Raw genomic sequence first — 15,841 nt, forward strand, 5'->3', positions numbered from 1 at the left:
CTCCTTTTCGTTCTTGAAACCTCCACCTCCCCTCCACTTGTTTTTTTTTTCTTTTTAAAGATTTTTCATTTATCCGACAGACAGAGACCACAAGTAGGCAGAGGCAGGCAGAGAGAGAGGAGGAAGCAGGCTCCCCACTGAGCAGAGAGCCCAATGCTGGGCTCGATCCCAGGACCCTGGGACCATGACCCGAGCCGAAGGCAGAGGCTTTAACCCACTAAGCCACCCAGGCGCCCCACCCCCTCCACTTGTTTTTCTGTAGAATCCTTTGTTCAAGGAACTTGGTATCAATATTGATATTTCTCTAACCTCAGTGTACACTTAGTAAGGAGTCTCGGATGGCTGGCGCTTGTGCTTCTCGGCCCCTGGAAACCACTGCTCCCCTGTCCCGTTCCAGGAGTTCCACTTTTTTAGATTCCACATATAAATGAGATCATTTCCTCTGCTATTTGTGCCATCAATCATGTTTTCCCAGTCCATTTTATGCCAAATGTAAAATGTGCTTATACAACATGTGTATTTAGGCTCTTTTAGATGTCTTGTAAATTATAAACATTCTAATATTTCTCTTTTTTTTGTAGTAAAGTTTTTTTTTTGTTTTGTTTTTTTAGATTTTATTTATTTGACAGTGAGATCACAAATAGGCAGAGAGGCAAGCAGAGAGAGAGAAGGAAGCAGGCTCCCTGCTAAGCAGAGAGCCCGATGTAGGACTCCGAAGACCCCAAGACCATGACCTAAGCTGAAGGCAGATGCTTAACCCATTGAGCCACCTAGGTGCCCCTCAAATATTTCTCTTTAAAAATTCTCTTTAACGAAGTTAAAGCCCTAGTGGTAATATCATTTTTGTACTTTTTGGTGGCATATTCTTTGTCTCTTTAAATGACAATAATTTTGTAATGTTTTCAAAATTTAGTCATGTTTTTACACGAGGTATAATTCATTCATTTTCACTGCTGTATAATACTTATTGTATTATATGTGTTAATATGTGACCATATAACAATCTAATCATTCTGTTGCCAATAGATGTGGTGGTTCTTTCCAGCTTTTTGCTATTATGGACATCATTTCCGGTGTTTCCTTTTGTCCCACAACAACTCATCTCCTGCACTGTTGCTGACAGTGAATGAGTGTGTGTGTGTTTATGTTCAGTAAATCCAATTCTCGTGCTCATCAGTAGACCCCTTGAGAGACATGAGGAGCCCAGCTGGCCCCACTTACGAGATTCCTACTGAAACAGCCCTGATTCTATATTTTCCTATAAAATGCTTTAGTGTTTTACTCTGGGATGGTCTGCCCTTTTGAAGGCATTAGCCTGTTGCAACCTCCTTTGCTTGGCAAACTAATTAGACTATTGTTCCTCTTTATCCTGAACTCTGTTTTCATGTCATATTTTCGCTCTGGATCACAGAATTCAGTTTTAGACACTGAACCGACGCTGTCCCTCTCTCCTGTATACTCTGTACTACCGACATCAGACATGAGAATGTGAAAATGAACCTCTTATCACCAAAGTTTTCTAGGAAGAAGTAAACACACACATACAAGCTCCTCTGGGGGGCTGTCCCAGAAAAAAAGCTACAATGGTGAAAAAAGTCTTGGAAGAGTCAAATGTCCCTGGTCTTCAATTACGGTTCTGTATTTATGAACTGTTAAGTCATTTAACTTTCCGAGTCTTTTTGCACAACAACAAACAGGCCATTATGATTCCTGAATGGCCTGCTTTCTGCTGTGGTATAGAAGATCAAATAAAACCTCCATTTATCCCACAACACCTGCTGTGTCCCAGCCACTATACTAGGTCCAGACATGAAACATATGGCTCTTGTCATAGAAGAGCTCACCAGGCTAGAGTGTGGTTCTCTGCTACTCACGGGAATCAATCACCTAGAGGATGATTTTTAAAAATATGGTGGCCTGAGTTCCCTGCATCCTGGTCATCCTGGACAAATTTCTTAAGCTCTCTTAGTTTATACTCCACCTGTATGGTGGAGATAATAGAAGCTACTACAAAGGGTAGTTGTATTAAATAATTCATAACACCTGCTTCACCTTGGGCCTGGGGCAGAGTTGTAGGTAATAAACTGCTGCAGATGGGCTGGGGAAGGTAAGTGACAACACAGCTGGAGCCGTGATCTTTGCTACAATGGAGACACACAGGTGCTCTGAAGACTCCAGGAGGGTAATTTAACTCAGCTGGAATGCCATCCCCGAAGGGAGGTCAGAGGCCAGTTTTTAACTCAAAGATGAGTAAATTAGCCAGACAAGCCCTGGGAGGCAATTGGGAAGAGGAATCTCCCAGAGAAAAGAGGCTGTTCAGTTCCCTTGGAGCCTACAAGGAGGGATGAGACTGGGGGAAGCACAGAGACCAGATCTTGAGGGGCCTTTGAAAGCAGGCAGAGGGGGTTGGCCTCTGGGCTGCTGTCCATCAGAAGCCACCAATCAGTTTTAAACTAGGAGGCGCCTGGCTGGCTCAGTGGGTTAAATCCTCTGCTTTCAGCTGGGGTCATGATCCCAGGGTGCTGGAATCGAGCCCCACATCGGGCTCTCTGCTCAGCGGGGAGCCTGCTTCCTCCTCTCTCTCTGCCTGCCTCTCTGCCTGCTTGTGATCTCTGTCAAATAAATAAATAAAATCTAAAAAAAAAAAAAAAAAACCAAAACCCACAAAACTAGGAAGAACGCGATCATAGTCGCGTTTAAGTTAGGTCACTGCGTCCTGGTGTGGATCCGAGGGGCTCGGATTTTGAAAGTGGAGTGGGGTGATCAGTGGGACTGGTGACCTAATGTCAGGCTGTTGCAACAGGGACAGAGGAGGAGTCTGAGAAGAGATGGGAGAAAATGGGCAAACTCGACAGCCCCGGGCGGGATGAGGAGAGTAAGGGATGAGGAGGACAGAAGGCCGGCCATCCTGCCTCTTGCCACTAACAGTGGCCAAAGAAGCGCGGGGCCAAACCTGACAGGAGCTCGAGTTCTGTGGGGGAACCACTGCGGATTCCGCGTAGGGCGCGGCGAGTCGGGACGGCCTGCAGGCCCGCGGACTGAGGCAGCCGGGTGAGGGCCCCGCGGGCGGCGCCTTCTTCCGGCTAACGCCCCCAGCGGAGGGTGCGCGCGGCGATGCCGGGGCGGGGGGGCGTTCGGGGGGGGGCCGGGGTACGGGGGGGAGCGCGGTCTGAGGTCCCTGCAGTCGCCGCCGGCGCCCCTCCCCGAGGTGAGAAGTGCGCGCCTCCGCCTGACCGCGCGGGCGGAAGTGGGGGGCTCCCCGGGGCCGGCCCGGAACCCGGCTTTCTGAGGGAGCGGGGCCGCGTGCCGACCGAGACCCCTGGCCAGAGCGCGGGCCGCGCGAGGGCCCTCCTCTCCCGCGCTCCGGGAACAGGGTTGAGGAGGAAACCGGGCGACGGCGGCGCCCTCTCTCCCTCTGTGGCGTCATTTCAGGTATTCGGGGGTGAGGAAGAAAGAGACGACGTGTATAACTTAGTGCTCCTTTTGGGACCTGGGGGACGACAGGTGTTCATCTTTCCGCCTTCAAGTCCGCTTCCGTCGTCTGCACCTTCTCTCGCTCTCTGCCGTGTTTCCTCCCTTCGTTACATCCCATGGCTGGAGTTCGTCATTTACCTTGTGGCGTTTAAACAACGTGGGTGAACCCCTGTATCGTTACAATTCTAGAAACAGCAGCTGCTGACTCTACCGGAAATAGATTTTTGTGTCAAATGGGAGGCCAGGGGGGACTGCTTTCCCTGAATAGTCCTCTCCGGGGATTCTGTTCTGGGTTCCTGAGCTGGGTTCACCCATGTGTGTTTCCCTGGAACGTCCCTTAGTGCCCAGCACTGTGAGGCCGCGGGGCCGACTGCCGGCGTATTCGTGACGATCGGTGTCGTCTGCGTGCAGGGGGAAGCCAGGATCCTCTCCTGTCCTGGTGAACTGAAATGAAGTGCTCAGACCCCCGTCCGAGCGGCGGTGCGGAGCTGTCTCGGCCAGGGAGAGCAGCAGCAGCAGCTGATTCCTGCTCCTGGCTTTTATTTTTTATTTTATTTTTTAACGGAAAAGCAAGGACAGATGTCTCAAAAAGAAGACCGAGGGGATGGCAAAAATCTTAAAGCAGGCTTGCACTTTCCCCTTTGCGTAGGCCGGGAGGGAGTCAATCATGGGGTCAAGGAGGAGCGGGATTTGGGATGGCGCTCGCCACCTGCAGAAAGGGGGGGAACTGAAGGTCACCTTCTTTCATAGCTCCTAACTTATGCCCTGCCCCTGGGGATCCTGGGATCCTGCTCCTCCCAGGGCACTGCGGTCAGCAGTAGGCCGAGAGCAGGAATTCTCCTGATGTTTGAGCGGCTTCCACACTCACGCCCTAGGGTTCACAATATATTTTCTAAGAATAACCCTACCTTCTCTCTGTGACCTGATCACCCCCCCCCCCCAAGCTTGCCCTCATTTCCCTGTCATGGACCTGGCACTGTCATCCAAGAGCTGCCCTTTCCCTTGCATTTCCTCAGATAAACGACAAGGCTTGAGCATCTGGCTTCATGCTACCTTGCCTTTTCTTTCTTTTTTTTTTTTTTTTCCCCATCCTTTTCCTATATTCTTCACAGAAACAGCATACTGTAATGGAAAGATGCCATTTTTAAAAAGATTTATTTTAGAGGGGGCAGAGGGAGCGGGAAAATCTCAAGCAGACTCCTCCACTCAGTGTGGAGACCTCTAGGGGATCCAGCCCACCACCAGGAGATCATGACCTGAGCAGAAATGAAGACTTGGTTGCTTAACTGACTGAACCACCCAGGTGTTGTGGAAAGTCAGCATTTTTAACGACCATATTATGAAAAATAGCAAACATATAGAATAACATCAAACATCTAATCACTGAATTTCCAAAAATCTCCTGCTGTAAATATTTTTTAGTTTGTTTGAATCAGAACCCAAATGAGCTTCATACGTTGTAATTGGTTAATTTATTTTAACTGATCCATTCATTCTCCCTCCGTCTGGACTTCATCTCAGCCTCTGTATCTTTTTATTGTTACTGGAGTAAGTTGTTTTTTTTTTTTTTATAAGATCTTATTCTTTGTTATATAAGATTTTATTTATTTGAGAGGAAGAGAGAGCACATTTGCATGCACAGGAGTTGGGGGGTGAGGGAGGAACAGAGAGAGAGGGATAAGAAGACTCTGAGCTGAGCTTCGGAGCCCCATGTGGGTTTGATCCTACAGTCCTGAGATCATGACCAGAGCTGAAATCAAGAGTCAGGTGCTTAACCAACTGAGCCACCCTAGTGCCCAGTAAGATTTTATTTTTAAGTAACTCTGCACCCACCATGGGACTCAAACTTACAATCCCCGGATCAAGAGTTGTATGCTCCACTGACTGAGCCTGCCAGGCACCCCAAGTTATTATTTTTTTTAAAGATTTTATGTATTTGACAGAGAGAGACACAGCGAGAGAGGGAACACTAGTAAGAGGAGTGGGAGAGGGAGAAGCAGGCATCCAGCTGAGCAGGGAGCCAGATGCGGGGCTTGATCCCAGGACCCAGGATCATGATCTGAGTCTAAGGCAGACACCTAACCACAGAGCCACCCAGGTGCCCCAGGTTAGTGTTTCATGGCCCTTCTCTTACATTGTGAAATGTGACACTCACGGGCGATGTTCAGATTTAGAGTTGTGGAATTCTTGTGCATTTTTCATGTGCTTAAAGCTAACATTTTGGCTTGGAATAATTTAACAAGGGCTTATAAATAGAAGTCTCTGGACTTCAGGGTGGCTCGGATGGTTTAGCATCTGCCTTTGGCTCAGGTCCTTATTTCAGGGTCATAGGACTGCAGCCCACATTGGCTCCCTAGTCAGCAGAGAGCCTGTTTCTCCCTCTCCCTCTGCCCGCCCCACCCCCTCTCTTTCTCTGTGTGTCAAATAAATAAAATGTTTTTTAAAAAACAACAAATACAAGTCTTATATTATGCTTCCATCAAGGGGGAATCTTTGATGTACTTTATAAAACACACACATACTCTAACACATGTACCTATAGTGGGTTTGCTGAGAGAAGCTGGGTTAAAATCATTGCAATTCAGAGAAAGAGAAGGATGTGCTGACCTGCAGGTCAATCTGTTATTTGCTTGCTTTCCCTTCTTAAATTAGTAGTTTTCCTTCTCCTCAATATATACTTTTCCCTCTTATTTCATATTTTCTCTCTGGTTCCAAGACTTTGATGTTATTGCCTTTGATGTTATTATTCTTCATAGTTTTTCACCAATGCTGTTATGCCAAAGACCACACATCAAAGATGCTGTAGAAGAGGTTTGGGATTAAGTAGAAGGTTGGCCCAGAGTCGACCTCTATGGTCCTTTAATTCCAAGATTTCAAGCAAATCAAGGAACAAAGCTGATGCAGGGAAAGAAGTTGAAAGTCCGGAGAGAAACCAGTAGGCTACTGCTGGTAAACAGTCAGCTGATGGTGGCTTAAAAAATTATTGCATACTGATTTTCTGTTCCAATGCATGTGTAAAACCAGCAGTTCTTTTGGTGGATGTACACACGGCAGCCATAACACAGAGCCTGTGTTACGTGGACCGACAGGTGCCGTCTCAGGTACCAGAATGAGAAGAGCTCAACTCAGCAGAAAAGCCCACTGTAATTTGGCTATCCCGTTGTTTTTGTTTTGTTTTGGTTTGGTTTTGGGGTTTTTTTTTTTCTGGGCCAGTTTCTAACCTTTCATTGCTTTGTTTATTTTTTTTTTAGGGATTTATTTATTTATTTATTTTAGAGAAAGAAAGTGTGCAAGTCGGGGGGGTTGGGGTGGGGTCAGGAAGAGAAAGAGAATCCTAAGCAGGCTCCATGCCTAGCATGGAGCCTGAGGCAGGAGGGATCTCACCACCCTGAGACCATGAGCTGAAACCAAAAGTCAGACCGTTAACTGACTGAGCCACCCAGGCTCCCCTCTAACCTTTCATTGTTTTAATACAGGAACGCTGGATTAAATGGGTCTCAGAAATGTCAATCTTCCCTTAAAAAAGTATCTTCTAATCCTAGTGAAGGAAGTTTTTCTTGCAGTCTAAGACTTCTCTTTAATTAGTATTACCTATATGGAGTGAGCTTTCACCTGGGCTCAAAAATATAAGACACTTGTTAAGTGAACCCAAATTTTGTGGGAAATTGGGTGCTTGAATCAGGGGAAATATGTTATGCTATCTATTATTTATTTTGAGTAGTAACTGGGGAGAAAACTAATGACCTGGTAATGCTTATGATTAGCTTTCAATCCAAAAAATAAAAATGCCAAAAACTAAAAATGAGTAACTTTTGGGAGTAGTAACTGGAAAACATCTATTGCTTCATGGGCAGATACTGCCTAAGGAATTTCCACATTAAAGGTGCATGAACATTGTTTTGCCCTCTTTGCCCAATAATACTACCTAGAAAAGCATCTTGGAAGACTTATTACTGTGGAGATTGTGGCAGATAGTGTGCTATGGTTTTATAGGCAGCTTTACCAGTTCAGTGTTTTGTTTTAGGGGTATGGTGACAACTCTGCTCAGAGTCTTAAAGGAGAAAAAAAGTTGTGCTGTATTCTAAATCTTTTATTTCCTTTCATGCTTAAAAAAAATGCTACTGCCCTTCAGAGGAGACCTTGACATATTATTTAAGATAATATTTTTGGGATTGCAGGGGCAGAAAATAATGATTAACTTAGTGGCTTGTGGCAAATAAAGGTTGTAAACAACATGTGCACATTTTATCATTTTTGTTGAAAAGTTAAGTCCAGGGATAGAAACCTCCTAACATATTGATACAATCATTCTTCTGTAGCTCTTTGAAAACAAAACTAATCCAAGATCAGTATGCATTCTCTTTTTGTAGTGGAATCTTTGTAATCAAAACATCCCTCCTTTTTCATGGAGGGCAGGAGTGGGTGGCTTAATAAATTATAACACTATATCTATTTATCCAGGTTAGAAGAATACTTCTCAACAGTATTTGAGTTATTTGGCTACTTAAAAGTTGTAGTTACCTTTAGGAATAAACAGGAAATCTACTAAGAACTAGCTTAAAAGAATAAAAACTAGCTTGCTTGAGCACTAATGGGCAAACAGGAGCTCAGACAATTTTGGAACAAAGTGAGGTCCCTTATAACCTTAGTTGACAAAGTGTGATTCCTGAAAAATACTGATTTTTTAGCTTTATTTCAAGGAAAATGAAGCAAAACTATGAGGATAATGAAAAAGTGATCTTAGTTTGATCTTAGTTCACTTTTTCATTCTTTCTTTCCTTCCTTCATTCTTTCCTTTCTCAGAGAGAGATCACAAGCAGGGGAAGAGGCAGGCAGAGGGAGAAGCAGGCTCCCCCAGGGCAAGGAGCTGGATGTGAGACTTGATCCCAGGACCCTGGGATCATGACCCGGCCTGAAGGCAGGTGCTTAGCCGACTGAGCCACCCAGGCATTCTGTTCACTTTATTTCATCTCCCTATATACTTGGAAAAGAAACCACATTCAGAAAAAGGAATATTCGGCCTTCCATATACTTGATGGTAGTTTATTCCAGCATACATAAAATCTTACTTTCAGCAATTTATTCGTGTATATTCTACTTATCCTTTGGGGGAAAAGAGATACCGAGTAACTCTTGCTATTTCAGACAGGTACCATGTATCATGTCACTGAAGGCTGAGGTAGAGGGTAAGTATGATTTTTTGGCTTCCCCAAATCTGGATTTTACCCCAAGCCTCCATTATTTTGTTTGCAGTTTTGTGAATTCTTGGGACATCAGAGAACGGTAGCAAAATATTATTATAAAATCGCATATCAATGCTAAATATTGGTATGTAGGACTTTAGAATTCTTTTTGCCATCAGATGACAAATTTTCACCCTACAAGGAGAAAAACTCCAAAGAATTCCAGAGGTTACTGATTGTCCATCCCATAAAGTGTATTTCACTTTCTAAAAATAATGTGTTCCTAAAAGATTTTTCTAAATAATTTTATCTTATTTACATTCCTTTTATTTTTTTAAAAAATATTTTATTTATTAGAGAGAGAGAGAGAGTATGAGTTGGGAGAGAAGCAAAGGGAGAGGGAGAAGCAGGATCCCTGCTGAGCAGGAAGGACTTAAGGCTCCATTCCAGGACCAGAGCTGAAGGCAGATGCTTATGCGCCACTGAGCCACCCAGGCGCCCTGTGATCTGTATTCCTTTTAAACATGTATAAAATGAGAAAAAGATCCTTTATGGAAAAAGGAAATTGGCTGTAAGGAAAAATGAAATTATTGTAGAAATGCCAAAAAATGTCATATAGCCTGATTATACTTTTCTGATTGAAAGATTACATTCTTGTTAAAAAATAATCTGAAGTTTGGACACCTAATTTCACAAAAGAAAATTTCCTGGTCATGTTATGGAATGTGCGCATGTACTTTAATACTCTTGATTCATGAGAGTTCTATTTTTTACTCTTGTACAGGTTAGCTCAGTGTGGTTGTATAAAAGACAAGTCTCCCTCTCCAAAGATAGCTAGACATTGTGTAACCAGCAACATCATTTGCTGTATATTAATATGCATAATGCCACTTGCTATTTTAAGCATTTTATTTGTTTTTAATGCTGATTTTTGGGATGGTTTTAGATGGTCATACCAGAGAATGAAAGATAATACATATAAGATGAAAGATGATGCATATAAAACACTGGTTATTAAGACAAGATAGTATACATTTATGTGATGTAAATCTGCTTTCAAATTTTACCTTTGAGTACTAACCTGATTCCTGGCTTGCACATACCCTTTCCAAAATATATTTTGAATTAAGATATTATGTACAAAATAAAGGAGTTAGGAAAAGTCGTTTCTGATCATCTGGAAGATTTATCAGGTTTCTTATAGTCTACTTAATACTTATTAAATCCATGTTATTCTTACATAAACATTTTAAAGACCAGGGAACGAAGAGTAAGAATAATTACTTCCTATTTAAAAAAGAGGCAGTGGTGCCTGGGTGGTACAGTGGATTAAGTGTCATGGTTTAGGCTCAGGTCGTGATCTCAGGGTGGTGAGATCAAGCCTGGAGTTGGGCTCACGCTCATTGTGAAGTCTGCTTGAGATTCTCTTCCTCTCCCTCTGGCCCTCCTGCTTGTGCTCTTTCTCCTAAAATAAATAAATAAATCTTTAAAAAAATAAGAAAGAGGAGGCAGATTCATTTTCTTTAAACTATAGTGTTAGTAGTAATGGGAATACAGCAAAGAAGTAATCCCTTTTATTTTGATGATTTATATATTTACATATCTGGCTCTATACATACATATAAATATTAATATAATTTTTTAGATAATAATGGAAATCCATGAATTTAAAAGCATCAAGACCACTTGAGAATGAAAAATGGTCTAAAAATAATTACTTGCAAAGGGATAGCTCTGACCACAGGCATCTAGTAAACAGAATAGTTTAATGAGTACTACAAATGTAAAAGGATTATCCAAAGTCCATTTCAAACCTTGAGGGTAGGAATAATTTATTTTTGACATTTGTGTGCAGATTTATTTTGATTTTCTGTGCATAAGAATGAGAAAAACTGTAAGAAATAATTAGGCAACTTGATATTTGTTCCAACGTTTGTCCCAGATTATTTTAGGCGTGGCTGGAAAGTGGGATGTATTTTGGAAAGAGTATGAAAAAAGAAATATGCTGTAGGTAACATAATATACCTTATTTTCTGTCCCTACTAAGACTTGATAAACAGTTTAAAACAATCTATTTTTTTTGCAAATCAGTCATGAAAACTTCTTCATCCATGAAAATTCATCCGAGTTATCAGTGGCAAAAACTAAAAGACATTCTACTTTGTGATATGGCTGACTCAATTAAGGGCACTTATGTTTAAGCTTTTGGCTGTTTATCCTGACTTTTTAGGACTTGACAGGGAACATAAATGGGAAAGAGTAGTTTGTAATGTGAGACAGGGTAGGAAGGGGAGAAGGGTATTCAGAATTTGTTTTTTTAAACAAAATTTTGGTGATTACTTTTTATTAATTTCAAGCATTTTAAATTTTAGCTTTTGCCCCTTTTTCATAAATGATGCTGTAAGTGTAGCATTACAGCTACACTACATTCCATATTCCTGATCATGATTTTAAAAATTCTGCAGATTTACTTGTTTCTTTCTAGGCTTCATACTCAACTTAGGCATAGGTGCATTGCATTTATCTGCAAGTGTTTAGAAGGCTTGGATAATAGTTCTGATAAGTAGTAGAAAGTACAACCTCCATTTTTACCTCTTGTCATGCTGTGCTGTCTTTCAAGTTCATTATTCTCTCAATTCTCATGTTGCCTTTCTGAACACTCTAGTTCACACATAGAAAAGCAGTAGTTGGGTGGGCTATGTGGATACTGCTGGGATTTCTACTATTCCTGCCTTCAGGGCTACTGTGGTGGTGAAAATGGAAGGAATTTGTATGAACTCAGAGCTGCCGGTATTCTCAGAGTTTTTCAGTGGTGTGGTTGTTGCAGTGTTATGTTTCCAGTTATTCCCAAATAATATGAAAAATCATTAGTTAATATTGGTTAATGAAGTGTTTAAACATTTACATAAAACATTTCTTTTTAAAAATAATTTATTTATTTATTTAACAGCACAAACAAGAGGAGCAGCAGGCAGGGGGACAGGGAGAAACAGGCTCCCCACTGAGTGAGGAGCCCAATGTGGGACTAGATCCCAGGACCCTGGGATCATGACTTGAGCCGAAGGCAGATGCTTAACTGACTGAGCCACCCAGGTGCCCCTACATAAAACATTTCTAATGTGTTGAATTTAATATTAGCTAATTCTCTATTATTCATATGAAGTACTAAAAAATGGAGTATTTTAAATGAATGTAATGTTTAAGAGTAGTAACATTTGGAATACTGTGAAATTTCATTCCTACAGAATGAAACCAGTATAGTGATTCCTCAGATACACGATGACCTCTGTGGTTTGCAAATACATTTTTTAAAGGTTTCTTTCTGCTGCATATTCATATTGATTTCTTTGCAGAGACATATCAGTTTATAATCCCTGCATCTTTATCATTTTAGAAATAGGTACAATGATGATGAAAAAGAAATCTATGCTTACCTTACATGATTCTGAACTATGAAACATTTGATATATTAAAAATAATTTTGTATTTGGTTGACACTCAACATTGAGTTAATTATACCTTAACTCCACTCCAATATAGAATATAGTATCTTAGATTTTCCATGATTCATTTAGCATAAACTAAGAAAAATTTTCTTTTGATGTTATTTTCTTACTTGGGCTAGAGTTGATATATTTGAATCATTGTACTAATTCTTTTTAAATGAAATTACAATTATATGACTGATCAATAAAAGGTAAAAGCATAAAAACTTTTTGAGTTACAAATGCATTATTGCTACCAGGTACAAATATGATTTCCTAAAATAGCTTTGGAAGTAAAATTAATGCTAATGGAAACAGATTCAATTTAGGCATCTGTTTATTAAAAGTTCTACATTAATTTATTAGATGCAGTTTTATAGTGGTTAATCAGAATTTCAAAAGCAACTTTCCCTGAGCACTGTGTTATGTGCAGTTGTGAGGAATGTGTGGCAGGAGTGACAATGACTCTGTTGTGCTGGGGTGAAGGGCAGAGATACACACTTAGAGCTGATCTGAAAGATTTAAAAAAAAATTTTTTTTTTTAAAGATTTTATTTATTTGACAGAGGGAGGGAGAGATCACAAGTAGGCAGAGAGTCAGGCAGAGAGAGTGGGAAGCAGGCTCCCCACCAGCAGAGAGCCCGATGCGGGGCTCAATGCCAGCACCCTGAGATCATGACCTGAGCCGAAGGCAGAGTCTTAACCCACTGAGCCACCCAGGCAGCCCTGATCTGAAAGCTTAAAATGAATATAGGCTCTGAAATAATTTAAGAGACTAGTTTAGACAACAAAATATTTGTTGTTGCATAGCCACAGACTTCTTTTCTGAGAATGCTAAGCTTTGGAGAAATAAAAATATAACCATTTAGCGATAAAATATGCAAACATTTTGGAACATCAGATTAGTGCTTTGCATTTTCCTTCCCTACTTCTGTGTATACCAACATTCAAGTACTCTGCTATAAACGCTATCCCTCTGATAGGGAATAAAGCGAAATATCTGACAGCCAGTTTTTCCTCCTCTTAGCCTTTTATTAGCCAGGGATACAGGGAAAAGAAATAGAAGATAGAGCCTTGCTCTTGAGGAGTTCAGTCTTGGGTAGAGACAAATGAAACATAATTAGTATGTAATTAATGTGATCAGTGTAAAGCTGATGTATGTATGAACTATTAATCTGTTTTTTTAACTCTTTGCCCAAAATTGTTTGCAGAAAGGAAGCAGAGGCTAAGTGATAGAATCTTTATATTTAAAAAAATAGACATACACATATGCCCCCTTCCTCCCCAGATGGTAAGTAACATGGTATTTGGAGGATTTTTTTTTTTTTTTTTTTTTTTTTTTTAGGGATCACTAACTGGTTTTAGGATCATTTAGATTAGCACTTTCTCCTGATGCCTGGGCTTTTCATCCCTTAGTGTGGAAACTAAGATAGGGTGGAAACTATTTTGAGGTGGGACTGGTGATCATTTACAAGGAAGGTAGCTAACTGAGGGTAATTGTTGGTTGGGATGCTGAAGCCAGAACTCCAGAAGAGTTGCTGAAACAGAAATATCCCCCTGATAAACAGGTTGGAAAAGGTTAGTATTCTTTTAATAAAACAGCACAAATCATTCCTCTTGAAAAATATCTATTACCTTATCCTGAGAACAGTGTTTGATTTGGATTAGTCACTATGAATTCAAACAAAACTGAACATGTTAAAGTAATTTAGGCCACATTAGATTATGGGTAGAAGATGTCTGGCTGTAAATCCAATATACATAAAAAATACTAAATATTATTTTAGTTAAACTATGTAGTGGGGTTCTTTTGGGACTGAGTAGGAAAGCATTTGCCTCCCATTCAATTTTGTAATGTAGATAATAATATATTAACTCCCATATTTGACCTCATAATTCATGTTTTCATATTTCTAGGCCAGAGAGAAGAATTCCTTGCTATCAAGTTCTCATCAACAAGTCAAATGGAATTAGGATATCCTCGACCTACATTCCTGAGGACATAACAATAATTATGGGATATGAAGTACAGCATCTTAAAGTTATAAACTATTTTTTCAGGTCTTATTAATTTATGTTGAACTAAAATTAACTGTCAAGTAAGAACACTGATACTTAAAGGTAAATTGCTACTATAAAAAAATGTAACCTTTGCCATGTAATGGAATAGAATCCTAAATTTTATCAGTAATATTAAGAATATTTACTTAATAGTATTTCTTTTTACAAAGGTGCTTGGAGTATAGTGGATCTGTTTCAGATATCCTAATGGGAATTTTTTTTTTTTTTTTCAGAAAACAGCAATTATAATTTGCTGCTTTCTGAAAAGATTTTTTAAAAAGGGGGGGGTTCACAAGAAAGAAATTTTGTCAGGGTTAGGTTTGGAATAGGCTTATTCTAGCAGCCTTTGTGGTACATGTCCCCTGAGTCATTGTGAGATTGAATTATATGCCATGTGTCAAAAATTAAACTGCCAACAATTGACAACTAAATTTGATACCCTTCATCTTGAGAAGTTGGGATGTTATACATAATCCAGGCCAGTCCTTGAAGGATTTTTTTTCTCTTAGCCACTTTACAGAATTGCAGGACTGCCCAATTTATAGGCTTTTTTTTTTTTTTTTTTGGAAGCACCATCTTTAAAAAAATCCTGTAAATTCTAAAAAGTGTTCGGTAACTTAACATTTATTTTTAGGTATTTCATGCTAAGCTGAAAACTCTCTTTACCAAATATGATGAAACCAAAATATAATGAAGCTACAGCTAAGAAAAATCTACCCATTTAATGAAATTTTTATTGAGTATAAATATTTGTTTCCTTGGTATTCAGCCCCAATATACTTTTCTACCCAACTGGATAAATCAAAGCTAAAATATACTTTATCTCTTTTTTTGGAAATAAAAAACATATCTTAAACTGATTTTGTGATAATGTCTTTAATATAACTATTTAAAAATCCATCTTAATGGAAGACTTGGAAGAGCCAACTTTTAGTTTAGTTGGGTTGACAGTAATCAAAGAATGTGGTTGCTATAATGGCTACTATTTATTGACTGACAGCTGTGGTATGGTAGGCATTATTCTCATGGTCTTGTATTTATCAATTTTAATCCTTAGAGTAATACTGCAAGGTAGGTATTTAGCATCATTTTTTTTGGTGAGGAAAGAGAAGCTTAATGAGATCAAAGTGCCTTGCTTGCTAAGTTTACACATCTGGTAAATTTGCCCAGAAGATATTTGAGAGCCTACTCTTTGTTGGCCCTGACACTACGTCAGGTTTGAGAATGCAGCTATGAACAAGACAAGATCTTCATTCTAAAGGAGCTTACACTCCTTTAGTAATAAAGCTGTAAAGTCTGAATTTGAACACAGGGTGTCAGATCCTAAAGCTTTTCTTCTTAGCTTTCACTTTCCCTCCTGCCACCGACCCTACAGAGGAGATGGATAAAACTATTTCAGTGCCACTTAAGGAAGTGGGCAGCGATATAAACTACATACTGGAGCATGTGGTAGGAAAATATTGGTATAGGAGGATGGAGATAGGTCAGAGGAAAAACCCTAGGGCCCATACCTCTGTGGTGGGGAATGGGAAACCTGTGCTGCCTAACAGTTCTGGTTGATGATCACTTGCAGATAATGTGCCATGCAACAGGAATGCCAGGTACTTGCTGCTACATCTCAAACAGCCTGAAGGTATTA

At 40.4% G+C, this 15,841-nt stretch overlaps 1 protein-coding gene across 2 annotated transcripts; it reads left to right on the top strand.

The window, feature by feature from the left end:
- Positions 1-2,672: 2,672 nt before the first annotated feature.
- On the top strand, positions 2,673-14,633 carry LOC116588311 (myosin IC heavy chain-like). Of its 2 annotated transcripts, none has more exons than XM_032339222.1 (2): positions 2,673-3,631; positions 14,059-14,633. In XM_032339222.1, the coding sequence occupies exons 1-2, from the start codon at positions 3,115-3,117 to the stop codon at positions 14,145-14,147; spliced, it is 606 nt and encodes a 201-aa protein (XP_032195113.1). In that variant the 5' UTR covers positions 2,673-3,114; the 3' UTR covers positions 14,148-14,633. The 2 variants fall into 2 exon arrangements, with proteins under 2 accessions (XP_032195113.1, XP_032195114.1); XM_032339223.1 differs by having other exon boundaries at positions 2,674-3,432.
- The last annotated feature ends 1,208 nt before the right edge of the window (positions 14,634-15,841 follow it).

Source organism: Mustela erminea, chromosome 4 (genome assembly GCF_009829155.1).
Source record: "Mustela erminea isolate mMusErm1 chromosome 4, mMusErm1.Pri, whole genome shotgun sequence".
In the NCBI taxonomy this organism is placed as follows: domain Eukaryota; kingdom Metazoa; phylum Chordata; class Mammalia; order Carnivora; family Mustelidae; genus Mustela; species Mustela erminea.

What these genes read in the sequence shown, in the direction of transcription:
- LOC116588311 (XM_032339222.1), top strand. Translation starts at nt 3,115, where the DNA reads ATGCCGGGGCGGGGGGGCGTTCGGGGGGGGGCCGGGGTACGGGGGGGA. An exon ending in CCTTGTGGCGTTTAAACAAC is followed by an intron (nt 3,632 to 14,058) that starts GTGGGTGAACCC and finishes TCATATTTCTAG; the next exon opens with GCCAGAGAGAAGAATTCCTT.